Source organism: Salmo salar, chromosome ssa09, assembly GCF_905237065.1.
Source record: "Salmo salar chromosome ssa09, Ssal_v3.1, whole genome shotgun sequence".
Taxonomy (NCBI): Eukaryota; Metazoa; Chordata; class Actinopteri; order Salmoniformes; family Salmonidae; genus Salmo; species Salmo salar.
Genome location: NC_059450.1, coordinates 55894042 through 55920428, shown reverse-complemented (window position 1 = coordinate 55920428; position 26387 = coordinate 55894042). Strand labels below are relative to the sequence as shown.

The 26387-nt window shown below is 44.9% G+C and overlaps 1 protein-coding gene and 1 long non-coding RNA gene across 3 annotated transcripts in view; one reads left to right on the top strand and one right to left on the bottom strand.

Moving 5' to 3' along the window:
• Positions 1-201: 201 nt before the first annotated feature.
• Positions 202-26387, top strand: part of LOC106611505 (glycine receptor subunit alpha-4) — a 126580-nt gene continuing 100394 nt past the window's right edge. The window contains exon 1 of the mRNA XM_014211771.2: positions 202-839. Within this exon, the coding sequence (XP_014067246.1) occupies positions 772-839 (68 nt within the window). The 5' untranslated portion in view covers positions 202-771. The remainder of the gene's footprint in view (positions 840-26387) is intronic.
• The window catches only part of LOC106611506 (uncharacterized), a 31279-nt gene continuing 21907 nt past the window's right edge, over positions 17016-26387 (bottom strand). For both annotated transcript variants that reach the window (XR_006771032.1, XR_006771033.1), the window contains one exon: positions 17016-17355. This is a non-coding gene — a long non-coding RNA (uncharacterized lncRNA). The remainder of the gene's footprint in view (positions 17356-26387) is intronic.

Below are 26387 nucleotides of genomic sequence, written 5' to 3'. Positions count from 1 at the left end.
AACCAGTTTGTGCCCAGTGGGGCATTCAGTCTCTCTAATGCGCTCTTTCTCTCCTGCCCCCCTCTCTCTGTGTACCTCTCTATTCCTCGGTCACTCTTTCTCGCAGACACTCTTCCTCTCTCTCCCTCTTTCTGTCTGTCTGACTCTCTTCATCTCTCTCTCCCTCGCTCTCTCCCTTCCTCTCTCTCTCTTTGTTCTGAAAGTCTCCTCCCTCCTGATATTTTCATTTTAATAAAAAGGGAGAGAAACAACAGAACCTTTCCCTCTTCCACACTTCCTCTCAAATGACCAACCTGTGTGAGCTCACCCCATCCCCCTTAGCTCCCATTCACCTCCTCTTCCATCTCCAACACAGAGATAATTTCAATCTTTCTGGCAGGCGTCAGAAAAGGTGCTACTGTCCCTTTAAATCCTCCCCATTATGATTCCTGGAGCAAGCAGCTGGCCATAAAAAAGGAGGGAGAAAGAAGGAGAATAGCACACACTCCCGCCAAAACACACTGACACACATGCCCCCACTGGCACTCTCCAGTGACTCCAGTCCAGCTCTGACAAGTGAAAAAGAAGAGCCTATTGTGGATTTGGGATTTGTACAGCACTCTGTACTTAGTGGGATAAGTTTATTTTCCCAAAGCTAAGCTCTTGTCAGACTTGCAGAGACGATGCCTTCCTTTTGCCAAGTCTCAAAAACCGCTCAGTGGATTTGGTAGTTTCTCAGATTATTTTTTGCAAGTTATTCCAACAGGAGGGATAGAGAGACTGAGACAGAGAATGCTCCCACAGCTCATAAGGATTCTATATGTCTTGTCTTTTAGCTTTTTTCATGGTGGCTTTATCAGGTAAGAAAGACATTGCATTGCTTGTGGGTTATATTTCACTGTTATTTGCAGCAAAGGGCATTTTCAGCAGAGTGCATTTGAAGCAGTTATTGTTCTTTTTTCTACTTTATATTCGCTTATCAAGATTAAATTACGACATCAGTTCAGTGCTTACATTTTGCTGTGAGAAAGAAAAGGGATAAAAGGTGAAGTTTGGATATATTGTTAATATAGATCTTGAGACTAACCATGCATTGCTACCTGACTTTTGTATCTTTGGACCTTGGCAAACACATTCTAATATATAATATTTGAGCCCTACAGCCTTTGTTTAAAAACACCATCCTTCAAAAGGGACATCTTGACAGCTGAGGCAGAAATATAGAGAGAAGAAGTTGACCACTAACAATCGATTTATTATGATCATGTAAACCATGAGGGTAAAAATTACTGCAACAGTAACTAGCAACAAAAGAGACACACAAACAATGGAATATTCACAGCATTGTCTCCTTAAGTGCAAGTAACAAGTGATTCTACCTGGCACGTTACCCTTGTATTTACAAAATACAATGGACATCTATATCTCACCCACAACTAAACAGATAAGATAAGATAGAACCTGTTATGACCTAAACTACCTGTAGAGCATCCAGCTGAACTTCTGTTCCATTTTTAAAAAATGTTTTAAAGGAGGGAGTGTGGATACATGTATATTGTAACCATTATATAACAGTCACCTTAACCTGGTAACCTGAGCCTACTGAAACATTATTTTTTTTTTATATAACAATTGCCTTATTCGGAAAAAGAGTCCTGAGGAGATTTCTGAAATGGCGAAATGAAATGAGTGTGCCAGCCTGGCAAGTGTGTGAAGCTTGATTAATTATCATAGGAAAACAGTGGCATGCTGCTGTCTCTGTTCTGAAGGAAGAGACGAGCCGCTCTCTTTTGCTCTTCCTCTCATGCTCCATCATCACTGCCTTCTGTATTTTTCTCTCTTTTGCATTCTCTTTCGCTCCCTCTCTTTACCTCTCTCCCTCAGTCGCTCAACCCCCCTCTCCATCTCTGTCTCTCTCTCCTTCCCCTATCCCTCTTCCCCGCCTGCTGCATCTCTCCTTGCGTAGCAGAAACTTTTGCAGTGAACGCTTTCCCTATTTCATGCCCTGTCAACCCCAGGTGTGGGAAAGGGATGGAATTAAGATCTGCATAATCCCACCGCCAGCCTCGACACTTTGTGAACCTCGGGTCTTGAGAGAGCAGCCCTTTAGCCTTGGCGAGCAGGTGAACTGACAGCACCTCCTCAGAGAAATCATCCCAGAAGCCCACCAACCAGGCAGGGAAAGATGGAAGGGGGGGGGAGTAGGGGTAGAGAGGGTGAGGGTAGAAGGGCAGGGGGTGTAGGGGAGAGAGAGAAAAAGGAAAGAGGGAAGAAAGAGGTGTAGAAGGAAGGCAAGAGGGGCAGTGAAAGAGAGGAGGGAGAAAGAGATTAGGACAGAGAGGTAGACTAAAGGGAGGGGACAGCCGGTGTGGGGGGATGGGAGAAAGCAAAATATTGCTGGAAATAAGAGAGAGAGAGGGAAATTGGCAGAGACTGTAACGCGTCCAGTCCCCTGTGGGGATGGGGGAAGGGGTAAGGGGGACCTGTGGCTTCTGTGGCTGGGTAACATGGTTGGTTTCTTAGGGACTGTCAAGCCAGGACATCGAGCAGGGCTCAGTAAATTCCACACTTTGTGATCAGTCATTGTAGGAGACTCACAGTAGATGTGTGTGTGTGTGTGTGTGTGTGTGTGTGTGTGTGTGTGTGTGTGTGTGTGTGTGTGTGTGTGTGTGTGTGTGTGTTTACTACACTGCAACCCAACGTGTGGACAAAGACAGACACTGGCACCTATACCAGCATTTAGAAGCCGTAAAACTGCACAGATCCTGCTCCCAGTGCTTTTTGGTCAGCGAAGGGACCCAGACTGAGTCAGAGCTGAGCTGGTTTGTCTTCATTATGCACCAAATGGATAAAAACATACTGAAATAGTGAGAGGGACAACCTGGACTTGTCCAACAAGAAACAATCATTTTAAAACATGCATGCCCAAAACGTGTCTAAAACATATGTGAACATGACCCCATCAATTACCGCTGTGGAGCCGGGCCTGCATGTCTGAAATTAGCCTCTGGCACACTCAGACTACAATATCCCGGTGTCTGTCGTCCCCTCTGAACTGATACATCTCATCACATGCCCTAGTGAGGGACAACAAGGAACACTCGCGAGGACATACATTTATTAAATATGTACTTGACATGTAAAACCGGGGGAAATAGATGATTCAACTGGATGGTCATTGGATAGTAGACTTCGAGATTCCAGTGTTTTCTTATGAAAATGGGTCAGTGGTCATAATTCTGTAAATAAGTGGTGATTCGGTTGAGTGTGGTCAAGTGGGTGGATCACTTAAGATATCGCATAAAGGGATATCTGAGAGAGCCCAGAGATCTTTTTTTGCTCATTAGGGGAGTCCTGGTTCCAGTTCAGATACTTTGCTCCTATTCTAGGCCCTCCCAGTCTTCCCTTAATGGGCAGAAGAGATCCGGGTAGTTTTAAAACAGAAGGTACAGGTAACTGCCAAAATAATGGAAACACTTGAGTAAATGCAGGATACAAAGTGTATTGAAAGCAGATGCTTTCACACGGGTATGATTCCTAAGTTAATTAAGCAATTAACATCCCATCATGCTTTGGATCATGTATAAAAATGGCCTACTATGGCTATGCCCCCATAGGATGACAATGCCTCCATCCACAGGGCACAAGTGGTTACAATGGTTTGATTAGCCTGAAAATGAGGTAAACCATATGCCATGGCCATCTCAGTCACCAGATCTCAACCCAATTGAACAGTTATCGAAGATTCTGGAGCGGCCTGATAAAGCAATTTCTACCACCATCAACAAAACACCAAATTATGGAATTTCTCGTGGGTGAATGGTGTTGACTCCCTTAAATAGAGTTCCAGACACTTATAGAATCTACGCCAAGGTGCATTGAAGCTGTTCTGGCTCGTGGTGTCCCAACCAATGATTTACATATACACTAGATGATAGATGGGAGCACTGTGTTGAAGCCACAGTACCTCCATGAATCACAGTCCTGCTGCTAGAACAATGTTTGGGTACAGTGGTTCATACAGTGCCTTCGGAAAGTATTCAGACCCCTTGACATTTTGTTTCAGGTCTCTCCAGATGTTCGATCAGGTTCAAGTCTGGACTCTGGCTGGGCCACTCAAGGACATTCAGAGACTTGTCCCGAAGCCACTCCTACATTGTGTTGGCTGTGTGCTTAGGGTCTTTGTCCTGTTGGAAGGTGAACCTTTGCCCCAGTCTGAGGTCCTGAGCACTCTGGAGCAAGTTTTTATCAAGGATCTCTCTGTACTTTGCTCCACCCATCTTTGCCTCGATCCTGACTAGTCTCCCAGTCCCTGCAGCTGGAAAACATCCCCACAGCATTATGCTGCCACCACTATGCTTCACCGTAGGGATGGTGCCAGGTTTCCTCCAGACGTGATGATGGCATTCAGGCCAAAGAGTTCAATCTTGGTTTTATCAGACCAGAGAATATTGTTTCTCATGGTCTGAGAGTCTTTAGGTGCCTTTTGGCTAACTCCAAGCGGGCTGCCATGTGGCTTTTACTGAAGAGTGGCTTCCGTCTGACCACTCTACCATAAAGACCTGATTGGGGGAGTGCTGCAGAGATGGGAGAACCTTCCAGAAGGACAACCATCTCCACAGAAGAACTGGAGCTCTGTCAGAGTGACCATCGGGTTCTTGGTCACCTCCCCAATCAAGGCCCTTCTCCCCCGATTGCTCAGTTTGGCCGGGCGGCCAGCTCAAGGAAGAGTCTTGGTGGTTCCAAACTTCTTACATTTAAGAATGATGGAGGCCACTGTGTTCTTGGGGACCTTCAATGCTGCAGAAATGTTTTGGTATCCTTCCCCAGATCTGTGCCTCGACACGATCCTGTCTCGGAGCTCTATGATCAATTCCTTTGACCTCATGGCTTGCTCTGACATGCACTGTCAACTGTGGGACCTTATATAGACAGGTGTGTGCCTTTCAAAATCATGTCCAATCAATTGAATTTACCACAGGTGGACTCCATTCAAGTTGTAGAAACATCTCAAGGATGATTAATGGAAACAGGATGCACCTGAGCTCAAGTTCGAGTCTCGTGGCAAAGGGTCTGAATACTTCTATAAATAAGGTATTTCTGTTTTTTACTTTTTATAAACTTGCACAAATTTCTAAAAACCTTTTTTCACTTTGTCAATATGGGGTATTGTGTGTAGATTGCTGAGGATTTTTTTTATTTAATCCATTTTAAATTAAGGCTGTAACGTAACAAAATGTGGATAAAGTCAAGGGGTCTGAATACTTTCCGAAAGCAGTGTATATACTGAAAAAATATAAACTGAATATTCAACAATTTTAGTGAGTTACAGTTCATACAATGAATTCAGTCAATTTAAATAAAATTCATTAGGCCCTTATCTATGGATTTCACATGACTGGGCAAGGGGCGCAGCCATGGTTGGGCCTGGGAGGGTACATGCCCACCTACTGGGGAACCAGGCCCCGCCAATCAGAATTAATTTTTCCCCACAGAAATACTCCTCAGTTTCATCAGCTGTCAGGGTGGCTGGTCTCAGACGATCCCGCAGGTGAAGAAGCTGGATGTGGTCTTCCTGGGCTGTCATGGTTACAAGTGGTCTGCGGTTGTTAGGCCGGTTGAATGTACTCCCAAATTCTCTAAATTTACGTTTGAGGCGGCATATGGTAGAGAAATAAACATTTAATTATCTGGCAACAGCACTGGTGGACATTCCTCCAGTCAGCATGCCAATTGCATGCTCCCTCAACTTGAGACATCTGTGGCATTGTTGTGTGACAAAACCGCACGTTTTAGAATGGCCTTTTATTTTCCCCAGCACATGGTGCACCTGTTAAATGATCATGCTGTTTAATCAGCTTCTTGATATGCCATACATGTCAGGTGAACGGATTATCTTGGTAGAGGAGAAATGCTCACGAACAGGGATGTAAACAAATTAGTGCACCAGATTTTAGAGAAATAAAAATGTTCTGTGCATGGAAAATTTGCTGGGATCTTTTAACAGCTCATGAAACATAGGACTAATACTTTATGTGCTGCGTTTATATTTTTGTTCAGTATAAATGAAGAGACAAATCTCTTGTTAATAATTAAGGCCCCAATTCCAACCGGAATTAAGGGCACTTAAATGGAACGTAATTCCCTTTTTTATGCACTTTTCTCTCCATGCATATTTTGACCTGCTATTCGTTTTGGGTGGAGATTGAATAAATCAAGATGTGTCGGAGGTGTGTCTACAGATACGCCTTTTTTTGACCTTGACTTAATTTCCTAATAATTCCACCAACTTTATACGAGAGGAAACCATGAATAAGGTCTATTAAACCTACTGGTTCCAAGTGGAAAAAGCGTCTACTTGATTTTTTTTATAGAAATAACAACATTCTCCATACACTGTAATTTGCAACTTGATAAGAGCTATTGATTAGAGCCAGGTAAATGAGAGGTCAGTTTGGATAAGGGAATTGTAAATATAAATGACAGTTGTTTAGGCTATTAGGCTATAATTTACCTTGTAATCGCTGGAGACATTTGTGAAACCAGTCATATTGCAGAACAATGAAGCATATCAACATATCAACTTTCTCACAGTTAAGTTTATGAAATGCTGTGCCATTATGCAAAATTGTACGACCTTTTAACTTGGAAGGATGGGCACTCGAATGTCTTAATTATAGGCTACCCCGACTTTCTGTTTACTGTTTCTATCATGTTAAATATTAGCCACTCTGAGTATCGACCATCAGTAGGCCTAACTACAACACATATTCAACTGCCAATTTACTGTTAGTTCCTTTCGGTTGGTATAGCCTACATTATTTTTCAATTTATTTCCATTGATTCATTTAGCTTCATTTGCTTCCTCTGTAAATGCCATCACGGATCATTAGTAACAGTTGACATTAATAAAAAAAAAGACTAATTAAATTGTTATGGAGCGAGCACAGACCAAGTCATAACAGTTTAAACCCGACGCATGGTGAAATGCTTGGCTGTGTCATCACACAGTTCCATGGTTAGTGCAGGCAGTGTATTGTACACCATTCTCCCTATTATAATTCTACGTACAGTTGAAGTCAGAAGTTTACATACACCTTAGCCAAATACACTTAAACTCAGTTTTTCACAATTCCTGACATTTAATCCTAGTAAAAAATTCCCTGTCTTAGGTTGTTTAGAATCGCCATTTTATTTTAAGAATGTGAAATGTCAGAATAATAGTAGAGAGAATGATTTATTTCAGCTTTTATTTCTTTCATCACATTCCCAGTGGATCAGAAGTTTACATACACTCAATTAGTATTTGGTAGCATTGCCTTTAAATTGTTTAACTTGGGTCAAACATTTGGGTAGCCTTCCACAAGCTTCCCACAATAAGTTGGGTGAATTTTGGCCCATTCCTCCTGACAGAGCTGGTGTAACTGAGTCAGAATTGTAGAACTCCTTGCTCGCACACGCTTTTTCTGTTCTGCCACAAATCTTTTATAGGATGAGGTCAACGCTTTGTGATGGCCACTCCAATACCTTGACTTTGTTGTCCTTAAGCCATTTTGCCACAACTTCAGACGTATGCTTGGAGTCATTGTCCATTTGGAAGACCCATTTGTGACCAAGCTTTAACTTCCTGACTGATGTCTTGAGATGTTGCTTCAATATATCCACATAATTTCCCTTCCTCATGTTGCCATCTATTTTGTTAAGTACACCAGTCCCTCCTGCAGCAAAGCACCCCCACAACATGATGCTGCCACCCCAGTGCTTCACGGTTGGGATGGTGTTCTTCGGCTTGCAAGCATCCCCCTTTTTCTTCCAAACATAATGATGGTTATTATGGCTAAACAGTTCTATTTTGTTTCATCAGACCAGAGGACATTTCTCCAAAAAGTACGATCTTTGTCCCCATGTGCAGTTGCAAACCGTAGTCTGGTGTTTGTATGGCAGTTTTGGAGCAGTGGCTTCATCCTTGCTGAGCGGCCTTTCAGGTTCTGTTAATACAGGACTCATTTTACTGTGGATATAGATACTTTTGTACCTGTTTCTGCCAGCATCTTCACAAGGTCCTTTGCTGTTGTTCTGGGATTGATTTGCACTTTTCGCACCAAAGTACGTTCATCTCAGAACGTATCTCCTTCCTGAGCAGTATGACGGCTGCGTGGTCCCATGGTGTTTATACTTGCATACTATTGTTTGTACAGATGAATGTGGTACCTTCAGGCATTTGGAAAATGCTCCCAAGGATGAACCACACTTGTGGAAGTCTACAATTTTTTTTCTGAGGTCATGGCTGATTTCTTTTAGATTTTCCCATTATGTCAAGCAAAGAGCCACTGAGTTTGAAGCTAGGGCTTGAAATGCATCCACAGGTACACTTTCAATTTACTTAAATGATGTCAATTAGCCTATCAGAAGCTTCTAAAGCCATGACATAATTTTCTGGAATTTTCCAAGCTGTTTAAAAGGCACAGTCAACTTAGTGTATGTAAGCTTCTGACCCACTGTAATTGTGATACAGTGATTTTTAAGTGAAATAATCTGTCTGTAGACAATTGTTGGAAAAATGACTTGTGTCATGCACAAAGTAGATGTCCTAACCGACTTGACAAAACTATAGTTTGTTAGCAAGAAATGTGTGGAGTGGTTGAAAAACGATTTTAATGACTCCAACCTAAGTGTATGTAAACTTCCGACTTCAACTGTACGCTAATCCTCCAACACTACCACAGGTTAAAGAACAATGTGGCTATTTTCAGAATTAAATCACACCACAGTATTTTTTATTCATCAATATATTTTGTGCGTGAAGTCTCTCGAAACCGAATTTTTTTTATTCATACATACCTTCCTAACCCTAAAATGTCCCTAAATAATCTACAAGATCAGTCTTCTACCAGTTGTTGTTGAAACGGAGATGAATATGCATATATTTACATGGCTTTCTTTCATTGATCCCTATTCTCTCTATGTATTCTAGTCTGTTGACCAAATTCTAATTAAAAAAGGTACACTGTATTTTAAGGGAAGGCTTCAGATAAGATAAATATATTGAAACTCCTATTGAATGAAAACTCCATGAGAAAATCTGTTGGCCGCAAGTGGGTTTTCAGCGGTTGAATAACATTTATTCCACATGCACAAGTGAACCAGGCCTGCAAAGCCCGTTACGCACCTTGATAAAGTAAGTCTGAATACCAACTACTGAGAAGTGCATATGAAAAGGCGTGTGTAAGAAAGGCATAATTTCCCAAATCTGAATCAGGGCTTATGTGTACAAGGGGACAGATTTTAATCTTAAGGGTAATTGAGACCGAAACATTGGTATTAGATTCATTGAATCTGAGGAGCATTAAGATCAGAAATGTGATGGAGTTTTGGTCTTATTGTCTTACATTTCTCGGACTCAGCCATTTTTTTAGTTTTTCACTTCCTTTCCAAAAGCATGTGAGAATAGAGTAATGAGGAGATGTTTTGGGTAAAAGGAGGAATGTCAAATAGTAAAATAGTGGGTGCTCATATTTTTCCTGTTTCACACATGTACAAGTGTGTAACCTGTACAAGTGTGTGATGTGAAATGGAACTGAGTTTTTTTGCATCTCCCACTCCCCCTGAAACACGCTCTGAGCGAGGGATCACGACCAGGGATAAGCCATTATTCACGGAAATCCTGGAACAATTAGGGTTAAGTGCCTTGCTCAAGGGCAGATCGACAGATTTTTTCCCCTAGTTGGCTCAGGGATTGTAATTTTCGGGTTCCGATTACTGGCACAACACTCTAACTCAGTGTTTCCCAAACTCGGTCCAGGGGACCCCAAGGTGTGTACGTTTAGGTTTTTTCCCTAGTCCTACACAGCCCATTCAACTAATCAAAGCTCGATAATTAGTTGATTATTTGAGTCAGCCGTGTAGTGCTAGGGCAAAAAACTAAAACGTGCACCCCTTGGGGTCCCGAGGACCAAGTTTGGGAAACGCTGCTCTAACCGCTAGGCTACCTGCCGCGGGAGGAGAGAAAGGACAGATGTGATGTGAGTTAATGGTTAGAAAATGAGGGCCAAGTTGGATGGTGGGTGGTGAAAAGCGACTGTTCTCATCTGTCTGTCGTCTCTGCCTCGAAGGAGTGTGCTACGAGGATTGACTCAAACAAGATAAGGAGTACGAAAAGACAATGGATACCAAGTGACAAAAAAATATGGTGGAGACAAAATAAATGAATATAAATATTCTTAGAAAACCACCAAAAACTTTGAATATGGGCCCAGCCACACACATTTCACCTCTGTTGAAACCATATTGAGCCAATGTTTGTGTATGGGGCTCATCATTCGTTGATGGACAACAGAGATCTTGGACAGTCATTATCTATCATTTTTTATGTGCATCAAAAGTTTAAATGTGTTAAATGGATACATAACGCATTCTTCACACATTTCATCCATGAACAGGCAGGCGGTACTAGATAACAGCTTCAAAATACACACACTCAGACAAAAAAATACAAATATTCCTTTGGATAGACTGTTACCATTTTACCATTCATGCCTTGTGCACAGTTGTCTGAATGTGTTTACCAGCAGCTTACTCAATAGTCCACTGTCCAGCCAGACAGAACCTGCACTCATTTCGTACAGAACAAACCAAATTTTCCCTCCTACTATCAATATTTGTTTCGTCGCATGGGCGGCTTTAGGCAAACAGGGTGAATGATCCCACAAACCCACGGCATACATTCAATCGTACATTGTAGCTTCCTCTTTGCCAGGGCTCACTTGAAAAATAGATTCCTATCTCAAATGGGACTTACCTTGTTAAATAAACAATAAAAAAATGCAAAACATGGTCATGGAACCCAAAAAATGTCTACTAGGACACAGACACAAAACCGTCTTGTGCTTCAGTGAGCATTAGATTTGAGTGTGGATATATGGCCCCGAGAGGTGACAACTTACTAATGGTCTCTCCAGAGAGAGCCAATGTGTTCGTGGCAGAGGCTGACACCTCGGGCTGGGAGAGAAGAGACGGATGGTTCTCAGCCCATTTCACCCAGCACCTCGTCTGACCTTTTCCACGTCCTTACCATGAGATGGACTGTGCATAACAACCTCCTTTTGTCCACGACTGAAGGATAAGGGATTGGCAAAAACAGATCACTGAGATCTGACTGTGAGAGTATGTGGGGCTGAGAAGTACAGTATCCTGGGATCCACACTGAATATCATTTTGTCGGTGTCTGGAATAAGCAGGGTTTTGCAAAAATCATGTGTTTGTCAACTTTGCTTGTGTAGCAAAGTTGACAATGTGCCATTTCTCCACTGTCAGGCCCCAAACCCTGAACCAAACCCAGAGCCACTGAATAAAGCACCCATCATGAAGTGTAACTGATGCAGATGATGGGAGCCCAATGTAAACCTTTAATCTTTCATTCCTGACAGTTCCCCTAATGATTAAGGCTACATCCGAAATGCAACCCTATTCCCTATAAAGTGCACTACGTACCACCCATATGGCTTTGGTCAAAAGTAGTGTGCTGTGTAGGGAATGGGTTACCATTTGGGATGCATCCTTACAGAGAGGTGGGCTGCTGCTGCTGCTCGGGTCTGGCTCACACAGCCAGCAGAGCATCAAATCAAATATTGTTTTGGATTGGCGCACACGACTTATCAGCTCTTCCACATCTAAACCTAAAGCATTTAGAACATTTTACCACTACATGCCTCGACAAAATGTGGCCCAAGCTACCAAGGCCAGTGTCTAACCAGCTGCTGCACTGATATACAGAGTCCAGGATTAACAGAGAGGATTGAGAAAGGAAGAGAAAAGATATGCTACTCGATGTTAATGCTACAGTTAGCTAAATAACGACTTGTATTTTTATGCAGTGTGAGAGAGGTATGTGACAACAAGGTGAGGCAGTATTATTGCAGTCACAAGACACACTCATATGAATGCTGACAGTGTTTCCAAATGCTCTATCTTTGACGACCACAAGCCGTTTCACGTGTTTGCACACCTGGGTTGTGTTCATTAGGGCACTTGACATTAACAGATACACCACAGTTCAAAAGTTTGGGGTCACTTAGAAATGTCCTTATTTTCCATGAAAACATATATGAAATGAGTTGCAAAATGAATAGGAAATATAGTCAAGACGTTGACAAGGTTATAAATAATTATTTTTAATTGAAATAATAATTGTCTTTCAAACTTTGCTTTTATCAAAGAATCATCCATTTGCAGCAATTACAGCCTTGCAGACTTTTGGCATTCTAGTTGTCAATTTTTGGAGGTAATCTGAAGAGATTTCACCCCATGCTTCCTGAAGCACCCCCCACAAGTTGGATTGGCTTGATGGGCACTTCTTACGTACCGTACGGTCAAGCTGCTCCCACAACAGCTAAATAGGGTTGAGATCCGGTGACTGTGCTGGCCACTCCATTATAGACAGAATACCAGTTGACTGCTTCTTCCCTAAATAGTTTTTGCATAGTTTAGAGCTGTGCTTTGGGTTGTTGTCCTGTTTTAGCAGGAAATTGGCTCCAATTAAGCGCCGTCCACAGGGTATGGCATGGCTTTGCAAAATGGAGTGATAACCTTCCTTCTTCAACATCCCTTTTACCCTGTACAAATCTCCTACTTTACCACCACCATAGCACCCCCAGACAGATGGCGTCAAGCACTCCTCCAGCATCTTTTCATTTTTTCTGCGTCTCACGAATGTTCTTCTTTGAGATCCAAACAACTCAAACTTCAATTTGTCTGTCCTTAGCACTTGTTTTCAATCTTCCTCTGTCCAGTGGCTGTGTTCTTTTGCCCATCTTAATCTTATTTTTTTATTATTATTGGAAAGTCTGAGATTTGGCTTTTTCTTTGCAACTCTGCCTCGAAGGCCAGCATCCCAGAGTCGCCTCTTCACTGTTGACGTTAAGACTGGTGTTTTGCGGGTACTATTTAATGAAGCTGCCAGTTGAGGACTGATGAGGCATCTGTTTCTCAAACTAGACACACTATTGTACTTGTCCTCTTGCTCAGTTGTGCACCGGGGCCTCCCACTCGTCTTTCTATTCTGGTTAGAGCCAGTTTGCGCTGTTCTGTGAAGGGAGTAGTACACAGCGATGTACGAGATCTTCAGTTTCTTGGCAATTTCTCGCATGGAGTAGCCTTCATTTCTCAGAACAAGAATAGACTGACGAGTTTCAGAATAAAGTTCTTTGTTTCTGGCCATTTTCAGCCTGTAATCAAACCCACAAATGCTGATACTCCAGATACTCAACTAGTCTAAATAAGGCCAGTTTTATTGCTTCTTTAGAACAACAGTTTTCAGCTGTGCTAACATAATTGCAAAAGGGTTTTCTAATGATCAATCAGCCTTCTAAAATGATCAACTTGGATTAGCTAACACAACATGCCATTGGAACACAGGAGTGATGGTTGCTGATAATGGGCCTCTGTACGCCTATGTAGATATTCCATAAAGAAATCTGCCCTTTCCAGTTACAATAGTCATTTACAACATTAACAATGTCTATACTGTATTTCTGATCAATTTGATGTTATTTTAATGGACAAAAATGTGCTATTCTTTCAAAAACAAGGACATTTCTAAGTGACCCCAAACTTTTGAACGGTAGTGTATGTAAAATTATTAGTGTTTCCTAAACCCTGCCATATGACATAACCTTCTATCATTACAACACAGTATCAACACACAGACAGTCACAGCCTTTCCTTATACTAACATAGCAGTCATTACAACCATCTCGTATTAGCACATACCATTCCATAGTGTCTCATTTGGAACACAATGGCCAGTGTATAGGCTACCTGAGGGAATCCATAGAATATGTGCTCTCTCCCTTCCGAGGATGGATATAGCCTTTTATTGGCTCAGTAGCACTCTAGTCAATGGCTGCTGAGTTCATTGCTGCAAGTTACGTTCACTGCAATTACGGACATGTAGTGGGGCCATTACAAAGCCTTTCATGTTATTAAGCACATGCCATAGAGCCTGGTAGATAGTCGACCAGAGGAATGAGAGGGAGAGGGAGAGGGGTAGGGAAGGAGAGAGGCAGATGGGGAAAAGGTGGAGAGAGGGAGAGAGAGAAAGGGGGAGAGAGAAAGCATGAAAGAGATTGCAGGCAGATCCATTATCCTGAGGGTCTCTCGACCTCAGCTTTGTTATTGGATTACCAATTTGGGCTCCACTATACATTAAGTAGCTCTTATGCATGTAATTACTCCATAATTGTCCCCCACGATGAAGTTGGGGAGGGGACTGTGGATCGGTCTCCCTCCTTTCGTACGTTTGTCACACCCGATATCTGACAGCACTGGACCAAATGTGACAAAACTTGAGTGAATAGTGGGTATGCCATAGAGATCTGGCATTTACAAAATTACACTGATTGGCCAGATGGTGGCACTATAAAAAGCGATTGAAAATGCTAACTTTGAAAGGTCATGCCCCTAACCCCATTTGACCTAAAGTCATGAAATTTGGTACATAAGTCCTTCTCCTCACAAGGAACAAATTTGCCTCAGGGACCCATAAGGATGGATTTTCTGTCATTTAGAATTTTGTGAAAAACACTTACAGTGTTTTTCCACCGCAGTGCCATGCCGTGCCGTGAATATCATGGTTCCTATTTCATTTCCATATGCTCATGGCCCGCTTGATTCCTGGAACCAAGTGGGATATTCAGCCTTGTTTGATATCTGGTACTGACCTTGAACCAAGTAGGCCAGTGGATGGGGTTACAATTGGCCATATTTAATGATTGGTCTCACGCAATGATGTCACAGTGTTGCGTATGTTGTTAATACTCATGCACAAGTCACTGGCGCAATTTTTATAAGGCAAGGTAAATCTGACTATGAACGGTACAACGACAGATGGAACAATTATTAAAATCTTTGGTACAGCTACACTAATGAAAAACTCTAAAGCTAAACATTTATAATGGAAGCAGCAAATTGGTCTGTTGAGCATCTGGGCAGACTCCAGCATCCAGAGGCAACTGGATTCTTCCACCAGGAATGGAAAGGTCTTCAAAAAATATTGGATGAGTTAGCCAAGATGGGAAGCCATCGGTCAGTAAAACGGTGCTTGGAAAGTATTAAAAAAAGGAAAAAAAAGAAACTCAAACAAGAATACAAAAGATAAAAGACCACAACAAAAATTGATCAGACAGTGATATTTGAAGCCACGATGATGCAGAGCAGCAATGATCAGCAAAGGTAATACATGGTTTTAAGCCAAATTACTATGTAGCTAGCTACCAATGTCTTGAGCATAGCTAGCTGTAGCATGAGTGTGAGCACTGCGCAAGACATTAACCAGGGTCAACAACTTGTCATATAAACATCTATGGAAGGCCAACGCCGTGGACTTAGCTACATGTTTGACATTAGCCGGAGTATCTGACTTTACATTATACAAACAAACATACTTATACTTTGAGGACATTCTTTAACCTACAGACTCAGAGGAAGCTGCATGCTCAAATAGTGGAGCCACAACCACAGGGCACCCCCAGACACCCAGACACCCAGGGTCCATTGACACAATCAATGCTCCTGCAACCCCTGAGCCCTGAAGCCCCAGGCGCCACGGGTCCATTCTCGGTTGGTAAACAGTTCAATGTCAGCTGATTGTCATGTTAACTTGTTTAGCCCTAATGACACAATTAAGCTGTCTTCAACCGCGGTGGGCAATCTCATCCACAGAGAGCTTTTTTCATGAAAGGGTTATGTTCCTAAACATTAAGGAGACAGTGTGGATCTAGGAATTTACGCTGAGTGTACAGAACATAGGAACATGACATGACAGACTAACCAGGTGAAAGCTATTATCACTTATTGATGGCACTTGTTCAATCCACTTCAATCAGTGTAGACGAAGGGGAGGAGACAGGTGAAAGAAGGATTTTTAAGCCTTGAGACAGTTGAGACATGGATTGTGTATGTGTGCCATTCAGAGGGTGAATGGGCAAGACAAAATATTTAAGTGCCTTTGAATTGGGTATGGTAGTAGGTGCCAGGTGCACCTCTTTGAGTGTGTCAAGAACTGCAATGCTGCTGGGGTTCACGCTCAACAGTTTCCTGTGTGTGTATCAAGGTCATCCAGCCAACTTGACACAACTGTGGGAAGCATTGGAGTCAACATGGGATGCATCCTTATGGAATGCTTTCACACCTTGTAGAGTCCATGCCCCGACGAATTGAGGCTGTTCGAGGGCGAAAGGGGGTGCAACTAAATATTCTTATTGTTTTGTCCACTCAGTATATATATATATATATATATATATATAAATATATATATATATATATATATATATATATATATAAATATAAATATAAAACTTTGCCACTCATTCAATTAATCCTATTCTGACCCAAGCCCTTTATTATTTGCATCATTGGTATATCTGGTTGGTAGATCTGGAAAGGCCCCACACTGGCCTTTACTGGATAAGATTTAATACATTTGATGGGACAATACATGGTTGGAGAATAAAACCACTCATACCGGCTGCCTTCAGGTTTGTACATGTCATTACTACTGCCTATATATATTCTCAGGGAAGAGAAAACCCTGCAAGCACAACCAATGAATACCTGAATTTAATGAGGGAGACCGAGGTCACATACCTGGAGACACTTGAGGCCCAGCGCCAACAGCAGGATCAGCACTTCAATCATCTGCTTTAAGATGAGGCAGCAGCCAGTGCAGAAGACAGGACAGCCAGGGCTGCTTAGATGGCCCAGACCGCCTTGTTAACCACAGCTTCATAGCTGTATTTGGACAGTTTATCCAAGCCATAAAAGGATGTCAGACAGCAGCAGCAGACATGTCACTAGACTAAACTGGCTGAAGTTCTTATGTATAAAAAAATATATATTACATTTGTACGACACCAAAAGCATTGTGAATGTGGCTTTCAATTACTGTTCGTTGAATTTAGCCTACTGTTAAACAATGAAAATAATGTACATTTAGCCGATTTTTTTTTTTTTTGCAAAAAACTTCAACATGCTTACTTGTGTTGATTTTACATTTTGGAAAAAAAGATTGATTTTAATACTTTTCTTAAACAACAATCAAACATTGGTCGAACATAGAAGATTCAATTGTGTAGTAGGCTATTCACAGGGGGCAAAACACTGAACTTGTAAGAACATACAGTATGTCTAATGGTAAAATTAACATAAGGCAGTATATTAGTACTTTAATAATCCCCAACGGTAAAATCATATGATAGGGGTTATAGTAACCAAAAAATTGAGATAAACACTGAGCTAAGGGACCAGGCTTGGTCTGTCATGTTAGTAGTTCTGTTGGTCCAGGCGCTTTGTTGCCCAAAGGGTGTTGGTGGAGTTGGGTGTCTGTGAGAAGAGGGAGAAAATCACAAAGAAAGAAAATATGTCATTAAACATTGTTTATTTGTTAATGGGACACACACCAACTCACCATAGCATCTGTGGAGATAATATAGTTGATTACTCAGAGGCGGAACAATGGTTTTAGAAGTGGGGGGGAGGTTCTATTATAATACATTTTTATCCAGTTGGATAAACACTCCAAATAGCCTACCCGACCGCTTGGAGGCATCTGCATGGTCTTAAAGCACACCTTTGCAGGACTCATTGCAAGCAACTGTAACAGTTGTCCTCATTCCAAATAAGTTTTGAACAATTCACAAAGACCGATACACAACAGCTAGCTAAACAAATAAACATACTGTAGCTCTCTGGAGCATTTCCTTCTACGCGTAAACTGGTCTTTCAACCGGCTGAATCGATCCTCTCCTCACATGATAACTTATGTTCTGTATTTTATTCGTCTCTTTTCAGCTGTCTCCTCTCATTCAGTCACCATTGCTGCTCAGGAACAAAAATGAAAAAAAAAAAAATAGGACAAAATAGCCCGGCTAACTCCAGCACGTCTCTCTCCTCCATACTTAAAAATGCCAGTCACAGTGGATAACAACAATGTCACTGTCGAAGTGTGTCATCGGTTGCTGTCTTAAAATCACAACCAGTTCCTCTAAGCAAGCAGCATGACATCCTTTATACCAGTATGTCATTTCCTCCACTGTATATGGGAACAGCAGATAAAGTGCAAAAGCAAATTATTAAATTATATAGAACTAGGCTAAACTGACCAAATTCTTACAAATTAGCAGACTTATGTATAGTTCCATAACATTTTAACCATTGTAGTAATGTATTAGGCTACTGTGTAATGAGTTACAACATCAAGAAAAATACAATTCCACATTCTTTTGTGCAATGTGTGTATGCTAAGTGTGATCCTGATTTGCTATGGTGGGGTTACAGAATGTGATTTTGAAAGATGAAAGTTGGCCAAGGTCTGTTAGTATGGAAGTATGTCAGTGCAGGTAGAATCCTTCCAAGGAGAGGAGAAGAGAAGGAGAAATCTTCAGCTAAGATGAAACACAGAGGACAGGAACTGAGTTGACAGCAATAGAAATTTGAACTGAAGTCATGAGGTCAACATTTCAGTTTAACCTTGTGTTGGTCTGTCAAAATAGACGAGAGATCTGTCTTGACTATATGGTCATATTATGCACTTCAAACTTGTACAGCCAGAGGAGGAGAAGGAAGAGAAGATCTCACTCACTCTGTCACTCAGCTCGTCAGATAACACAATGGTACGGTGGGCCCCGTTCCTCTCGAGCAGCATGACATGAGAGTGAGCTGTTGCTGGTGCACGCGGAAGCCCGTGTAATTCCTCGCCGCATAAGTTAGCAGCACTGGTTTCAGGGCAAATCTCCACAACCCTCGACTCCATCCAGGCTGCTACTGCTAGAGCACATTAAATCCAATAGCACTAAATCACAACCGTGCCACCGTCAAGTAGCAAAGGCTGATTTGTGCACTGACCTCGCTACTGAAGCTAGCTACTACACTGGACGTCGAATCCGATTAATTTAGTTTAGCGTTCTCACTCTTTTTTATTTTTCACTATATTTCACAATAAACTTTTATAGATTTTTTTATATACTGTATCAGCGAAAACATTTGAGTTCCCCATTCCTTAACAAATATATACTGATTTGGACATCCGAACCAACATATACAGCATACTGTCACGATTCCTACCGACGGTGGCGCCCCCTCCTGCTCGGGTGGCGCTCGGCGGTCGTCGTCACCGGCCTATTAGCTACCACCGATTCCCTTTTTGTTTTTTCCCTTTTTTTATGTTTTCTCACCTGCCCTGAGTTAGGTAATTAAGAGGGCTATTTAGTTCAGCTGGCCCGCACCCTATTGTGCGGGATTGTTTTTCTGTATGTCAACTGCGTTTGTTGACTGTGCTTGTCCATTGTATTTTTCCCTGTTGTTGGGAGACCTCTTATTTTGTACGGGTGGTTCTTAATTAAAATTACCACACAGTGTTCGCTGCTTCCTGCGCTTCTTTCCGCCACACCACAGACAAGACGTTACAGAATCCCGCACCACCAGAAGGAGCATGGAATCAGCGGGAGCAGCGGGCACTCCACTACCCTCCATGGAGGAACGTGTCCAGCACAATACATCGGTCCTGCATCGCATCGGATCCGCCATGGACCAGATGATGGAGAGGATGGAACGATGGGAGAGGAGTGGTATCCTCTCTCCACCTACACCCCCCGATACAACCATCTCCTCCTCCTACGACGTCTGGCTCTGGCGCGCTTCGCCTGGCACTCCCGAGGAGTACGATGGGACGGCGGCTGGGTGCAAGGGGTTTCTTCTCCAGCTAGAGTTGTACCTGGCCACCGTCAGACCTGCTCCTACAGGAGAGGAGAGCGTAAGTGCCCTCGTTTCCTGCCTGACGGGCCGAGCTCTGGAGTGGGCTAATGCGGTCTGGAACGCTCCAGACTCGGCGAGGGACCACTACCCAGAGTTCACCCGCCGCTTTCGGGCTGTTTTCGACCACCCCCCGAAGGTAAGCGGCGGGTGAACGGCTGTTCCACCTCAGGCAGGAGACGAGGAGCGCTCAAGACTTCGCGCTGGAGTTTAGGACCTTGGCTGCTGGAGTGGGGTGGAATGACAGGGCCCTCATAGACCACTACCGGTGTAATCTCCGGGCGGACGTCCGCAGGGAGCTGGCCTGTAGGGACACCAATCTATCCCTGGACGAACTCATTGACATGTCCATACGGTTGGACAATTTGCTGGCTGCCCGCGGGCGTTCGGAGAGGGTCCTGCCCGTTCCACCCCCGTGCACCCCCGCCCCTACCCCTATGGAGGTAGGGGGGGCCGTGCCAAGGGGCACCGGAGGAGGTGGCTCCTCCTGCACCAGCTGTGGTCGGAGAGGACACACGGCCGACCGGTGCTGGAGGAGCCAGTCTGGGAGTCGAGAAGGCAGGCAGAACACTTCTCGGTCACCTCAGGTGAGTCAGCACCAGATTCGCCCAGAACCCCCTGTTGGTCATGTGTTTTTGCCTGTTTCATTTTCTAAATTTTTTCCCTCTTCCCAGCATAGGGCGCTAGTCGATTCAGGCGCAGCTGGGAACTTTATGGACCGTGGACTTGCCATTAAGCTGGGCATTCCACGGGTGCCGATAGATTCCCCCTTCCCCGTGCACTCCTTAGATAGCCGACCATTAGGGTCAGGGCTAGTCAGGGAGTCTACGGTGCCGCTGGACATGGTAACGCTGGGGAATCATAGGGAAAGCATTAACTTTTTCCTTATTGATTCACCTGCGTTTCCAGTGGTGCTGGGGGTCCCCTGGCTGGCTGGTCACAATCCCCTCATTTCATGGAAACAGGGGTTCTCCAGGGGTGGTCGGAGGAGTGTTCAGGGAAATGCCTAGGAGTTTCCATAGGTGCCACGTCGGTGGAGAGTCCAGACCAGGTGTCCACCGTGCGCATTCCCCCTGAATACGCCGATTTGGCGATCGCTTTTTGTAAAAAGAGAGCGACTAAATTACCACCTCATCGACAAGGGGATTGTGCGATAGATCTCCAGGTTAACGCTGCGCTTCCCAGGAGTCACGTGTACCCCTTGTCACAAGAGGAGACGGCGGCTATGGAGACATACGTCACGGAATCCTTGGGACAGGGGTACATTCGGCCCTCCATCTCACCCGCTTCCTCGAGTTTCTTTTTGTGAAGAAAAAGGAGGGAGGTCTGCGTCCGTGCATTGATTATAGAGGTCTAAACGCGATCACGGTGGGGTTTAGTTACCCACTACCTCTTATCGCTACGGCGGTGGAATCATTTCACGGAGCACAGTTCTTCACAAAATTGGATCTCAGGAGCGCGTATAACCTGGTGCGTATCAAGAAGGGAGACGAGTGGAAAACCGCCTTTAGTACCACATCAGGCCATTATGAGTACCTCGTCATGCCGTATGGGTTGAAAAATGCTCCAGCCGTCTTTCAATCCTTTGTTGACGAGATTCTCAGGGACCTGCACGGGCAGGGCGTGATTGTCTATATCGATGACATTCTGATATATTCCGCCACCCGCTCCGCGCATGTGTCCCTGGTGCGCAGGGTGCTTGGTAGACTGCTGGAGCATGACCTATACGTTAAGGCTGAGAAGTGTGAGTTTTTCAAACGAGCCGTCTCCTTTCTGGGTTATCGCATTTCCACCACGGGGGTGGTGATGGAGTGTGACCGCGTTAAGGCCGTGCGTAATTGGCCGACTCCAACCACGGTGAAGGAAGTGCAGCGGTTCTTGGGCTTTGCCAACTACTACCGGAGGTTTATCCGGGGTTTGGCCAGGTAGCGGCTCCCATTACCTCACTGCTGAAGGGGGGCCGGCGCGTTTGAGATGGTCGACGGAGGCGGACGGAGCCTTCAAGAAGTTGAAGACCCTGTTCACCGACGCGCCCGTGTTGGCGCACCCGGACCCATCTTTAGCGTTCGTGGTAGAGGTGGACGCATCCGAGGCTGGGGTGGGTGCCGTGCTATCACAGCGCTCGGGTGCGCCACGAAACTCCGCCCCTGCGCTTTCTTCTCAGGGAAGCTCAGTTCGGCGGAGCGTAACTACGATGTGGGGGACAGGGAGTTGCTAGCGGTAGTCAAAGCCTTGAGGGTGTGGCGACACTGGCTTGAGGGGGCTAAGCACCCCTTTCTCATCTGGACCGACCACCGAAACCTGGAGTACATCCGGGCAGCGAGGAGACTGAATCCACGTCAGGCAAGGTGGGCCATGTTCTTCGCCCGGTTTAGGTTTACCATCTCATATAGACCGGGTTCCCTTAATACTAAAGCCGACGCGCTGTCCCGTCTGTATGACACGGATGACCGCCCCATCGATCCAACTCCCATCATTCCAGCGTCTAGGCTGGTGGCACCAGTGGTGTGGGAGGTGGACGCGGACATCGAGCGGGCACTGGTGTTGGATCCTGCGCCTGCGCAGGTGCCCGTGGGGCGCATGTATGTGCCGCTCGATGTTCGCGATCGGTTGATTCGGTGGGCGCACACGCTACCTGCGGCGGGTCATCCTGGTGTAGAGAGGACAGGGCGGAGTCTAAGGGGGAAGTATTGGTGGCCCACCTTGGCTAAGGACGTGAGGTCATATGTCTCTTCCTGTTCGGTCTGTGCCCAGAGTAAGGCTCCTAGGCATTTACCGAGAGGGAAGTTACAGCCCCTCCCCGTTCCGCAACGGCCATGGTCGCACCTGTCTATCGACTTCCTGACAGATCTTCCCCCCTCTCAGGGGAACACTGCGATTCTGGTGGTTGTGGATCGGTTTTCTAAGTCCTGCCGTCTCCTCCCCTTGCCCGGTCTCCCTACGGCCCTGCAGACTGCGGAGGCCCTATTTACCACGTCTTCCGGCACTACGGGGTGCCGGAGGATATTGTCTCTGATCGGGGTTCCCAGTTCACATCCAGGGTCTGGAAGGCGTTTATGGAGCGGCTGGGGGTCTCGGTCAGTTTAACCTCCGGTTATCACCCCGAGAGCAATGGGCAGGCGGAGAGGGTGAACCAGGAGGTGGGCAGGTTCCTGAGGTCGTATTGCCGGGACCGGCCAGGGGAGTGGGCGAGGTATATTCCTTGGGCAGAGTTAGCCCAGAACTCACTTCGCCACTCCTCTACTAACATGTCACCCTTCCAGTGTGTGCTAGGGTACCAGCCGGTCCTGGCCCCATGGCACCAGAGCCAGACCGAGGCTCCTGCGGTGGAGGACTGGGTTCAGCACTCCAAAGAGACCTGGAAAGCAGTACAGGACTCACTGAAGGAGGCCAGTGCTAGGCAGAAAAGGAGTGCTGACCGCCACCGCAGTGAGGCGCCGGTGTTCGCACCGGGTGACAGGGTCTGGCTCTCGACCCGGAACCTGTCTCTCCGCGTGCCCTGCCGGAAGCTGGGGCCGCAGTGTGTGGGGCCCTTCAAAGTCCTGAGGAGGATAAACGAGGTGTGTTATCGGTTGCAACTCCCTTCCTATTACCGTATTAACCCCTCGTTTCATGTGTCTCTCCTCAGGCCGGTGGTGGCTGGTCCCCTACAAGAAGATGAGGTGCCGGAGGTCCCTCCACCCCCCTGGACATCGGGGGTCCCCGGCGTACAGCGTAAGGGCCATTCTGGACTCGAGACGCCGGGCGGGGGGCCTGCAGTACCTTGTGGACTGGGAGGGGTACGGTCCGGAGGAGAGGTGCTGGGTGCCGGCGGAGGACGTCTTGGACCCATCCATGTTGAAGGAGTTCCACCGCCTCCGTCCGGATCGCCTTGCGCCTCGTCCTCCGGGTCGGCCTCGAGGCCGGTGTCGGCGCGCTGCAGGGGCCGCGCGTCAGGAGGGGGGGTACTGTCACGATTCCTACCGACGGTGGCGCCCCTCCTGCTCGGGTGGCGCTCGGCGGTCGTCGTCACCGGCCTATTAGCTACCACCGATTCCCTTTTTGTTTTTTCCCTTTTTTTATGTTTTCTCACCTGCCCTGAGTTAGGTAATTAAGAGGGCTATTTAGTTCAGCTGGCCCGCACCCTATTGTGCGGGATTGTTTTTCTGTATGTCAACTGCGTTTGTTGACTGTGCTTGTCCATTGTATTTTTCCCTGTTGTTGGGAGACCTCTTATTTTGTACGGGTGGTTCTTAATTAAAATTACCACACAGTGTTCGCTGCTTCCTGCGCTTCTTTCCGCCACACCACAGACAAGACGCTACACATACATACTAACACAGTGCCGACACACTGGAAAAATAATCAATCATTATGAAATATTCATGGGAATTCAGTATTTGTGGGTATAAGCATTGAGCATGTGTCCAAACAAACAAGGAAATACACTTTGATCCATCACATATTTTTACTTTAGTTTATTTAGCAATAATTTCCTTACTCTGCATTGTTGGTTAAGGGCTTGTAAGTAAGCATTTCACAGTAAGGTCTACACCTTACCCTACATTCAGCTTTTTTTCCGTTTGGTGCCTAATGAACACGACCCTGCACACCCTTCCCTTAGAAAACCTCCCCAGTCTCCTCTCCTGCTAGGCACCGTGATACCTTACTGTATTAGGCATGCGTGGCCATGCTGTCTTCATGTTTATCTGAGCACAGCAGAGATGACCCACAGCCTCCTCCCCGGTGCAGTCTCTCCTTTATCGGGCAAACAGATTCAGATTGGGCCCCTGCTGTTTGTCCTTGGTTGCATCCAAAATGGCACCATATTCCCTATATAGTGCACTACTTTTGACCAGGGCCTATAGAGTGTCCCATAGGGCTTTGGTATTGCACTATATAGGGAATAAGGTTCCATTTGGGATACAGACATTGTTTTCAATTTCACTTTGATGCTTGACCACCGTCTGAGGCTCCCCACATTCATCTGCCTGACCCCCGTTAGATGCCCAGCACATCGTTATGCTGTGGGGATGTGGCCAAATTGCTGACTGACGAGTGGCTGCCTATTGGCTGGAGGGTCGTTTGCCTTTCAATAAGGGGGCGTATCATTTGGTTGTTGGATAAACAGGTCGTAGATATAAACTGATGGCACTGTGTGGTGGGTACTTTTATACTATAACAATTTAAATCAAATCTAATTTTATTGGTCACATACATGGCTAGCAGTTGTCAATGTGAGTGTAGAGAAATGCTTTATCTACACAAAGTGATTTATTTTTTTATTTTTTTGTCTTCAGGTCATGAGGAAAACATATACACATGCACACACTTACAATGGGATTAGCTATATGCCATTGTCCTGTACTTTAATGCACTTGTCGGTCCTTAAATGGCAAAAATAGAAAAGTGTGTCCACATCTCTTTGTACTCAGCATGTATCATGCCCAGAGCAAAAGAGAAATCAAGTGGACTGTGGCATGGCAATGCGGCAGCGTGTGTGTGTGTGTGTGTGTGTGTGTGTGTGTGTGTGTGTGTGTGTGTGTGTGTGTGTGTGTGTGTGTGTGTGTGTGTGTGTGTGTGTGTGTGTGTGGTGTGAAAGGTGGTGCCAGTTTGCAAACAGAATGCACTCCACACAAAAGAGGACATGTCCTCTGGACAACTATACTAGTTGGCACGGGCTCTCTGCTGGAGTTTGACCAGCCAGTGAGTGAGGATTAAACTGTTCAGGAGTGGAGCCAGTCTTTCTACTCGGTTGGCTGATCCACACTATAAGGCCAACCCAAACCATACCGGCCTGGATATTTTTTGATGTAGTCCTTTCCTGCATGGTTCCAGCAACTATGGTGGACCCATAACCAGGCCAGCTCAGTACAGCTCAGTTTGGCCCTTTTGTGTGAATCAGGCATCAACACATAATATACCATAGTGAATCAGGAACCATTGGGACAACATGAGAGAAAAGGCAAACCCAATAATATCTATAGGACACAATGGTTCCATTTCTAGACATTTCCTTTGTAAATGTATTCCATCACCCCTCCCTGCTTTATCAGCAACTGGCAAAATAAAAATATAGAAAAACAAAAACAAAGACAATATAATTTTTTCCTCAGATGGGGCTCCTAGGCTTCCTAGTGTTTTCTGGGTGTTGCATTGACGGGAATTTAATTTAGTCACCGGGTTGCAGGAAGCTGTTGACTGATGTGTGTGCGTGTGTTTGCGTGCTTGCGCGCTCGGCTCCATATGTCTCCTCTATCAGGCTGAAAGGGATCTCAGAAGGCTGGCACAGATAGCGGAGCAGAGCTGGGAAGCGTTCAGTAGGTATGAAATGGTAGAAAACATTGAGATACCATCCATCTGAAAGCTCATTTTGCTTTCAATTTGAAGACTTTTCTACCTGCTTACTGAATGTGACCTAATTTACTTTAGGTGCTGTTGTTCCATATTCCATATTTAAAAAACATATTTATGGCAAAGGCTCATCTGTGGATCAAATTTTCCATAGTGTTGAGGAGTTTGTGGGTTACTTTTGCTGGTTTAAACAACACATGTCTGGCTTTAGACTAAAATGTTGTTCTCATTAGAACTGACTGTTGAATAATGAGTTGTTGTTAGTAATGCAA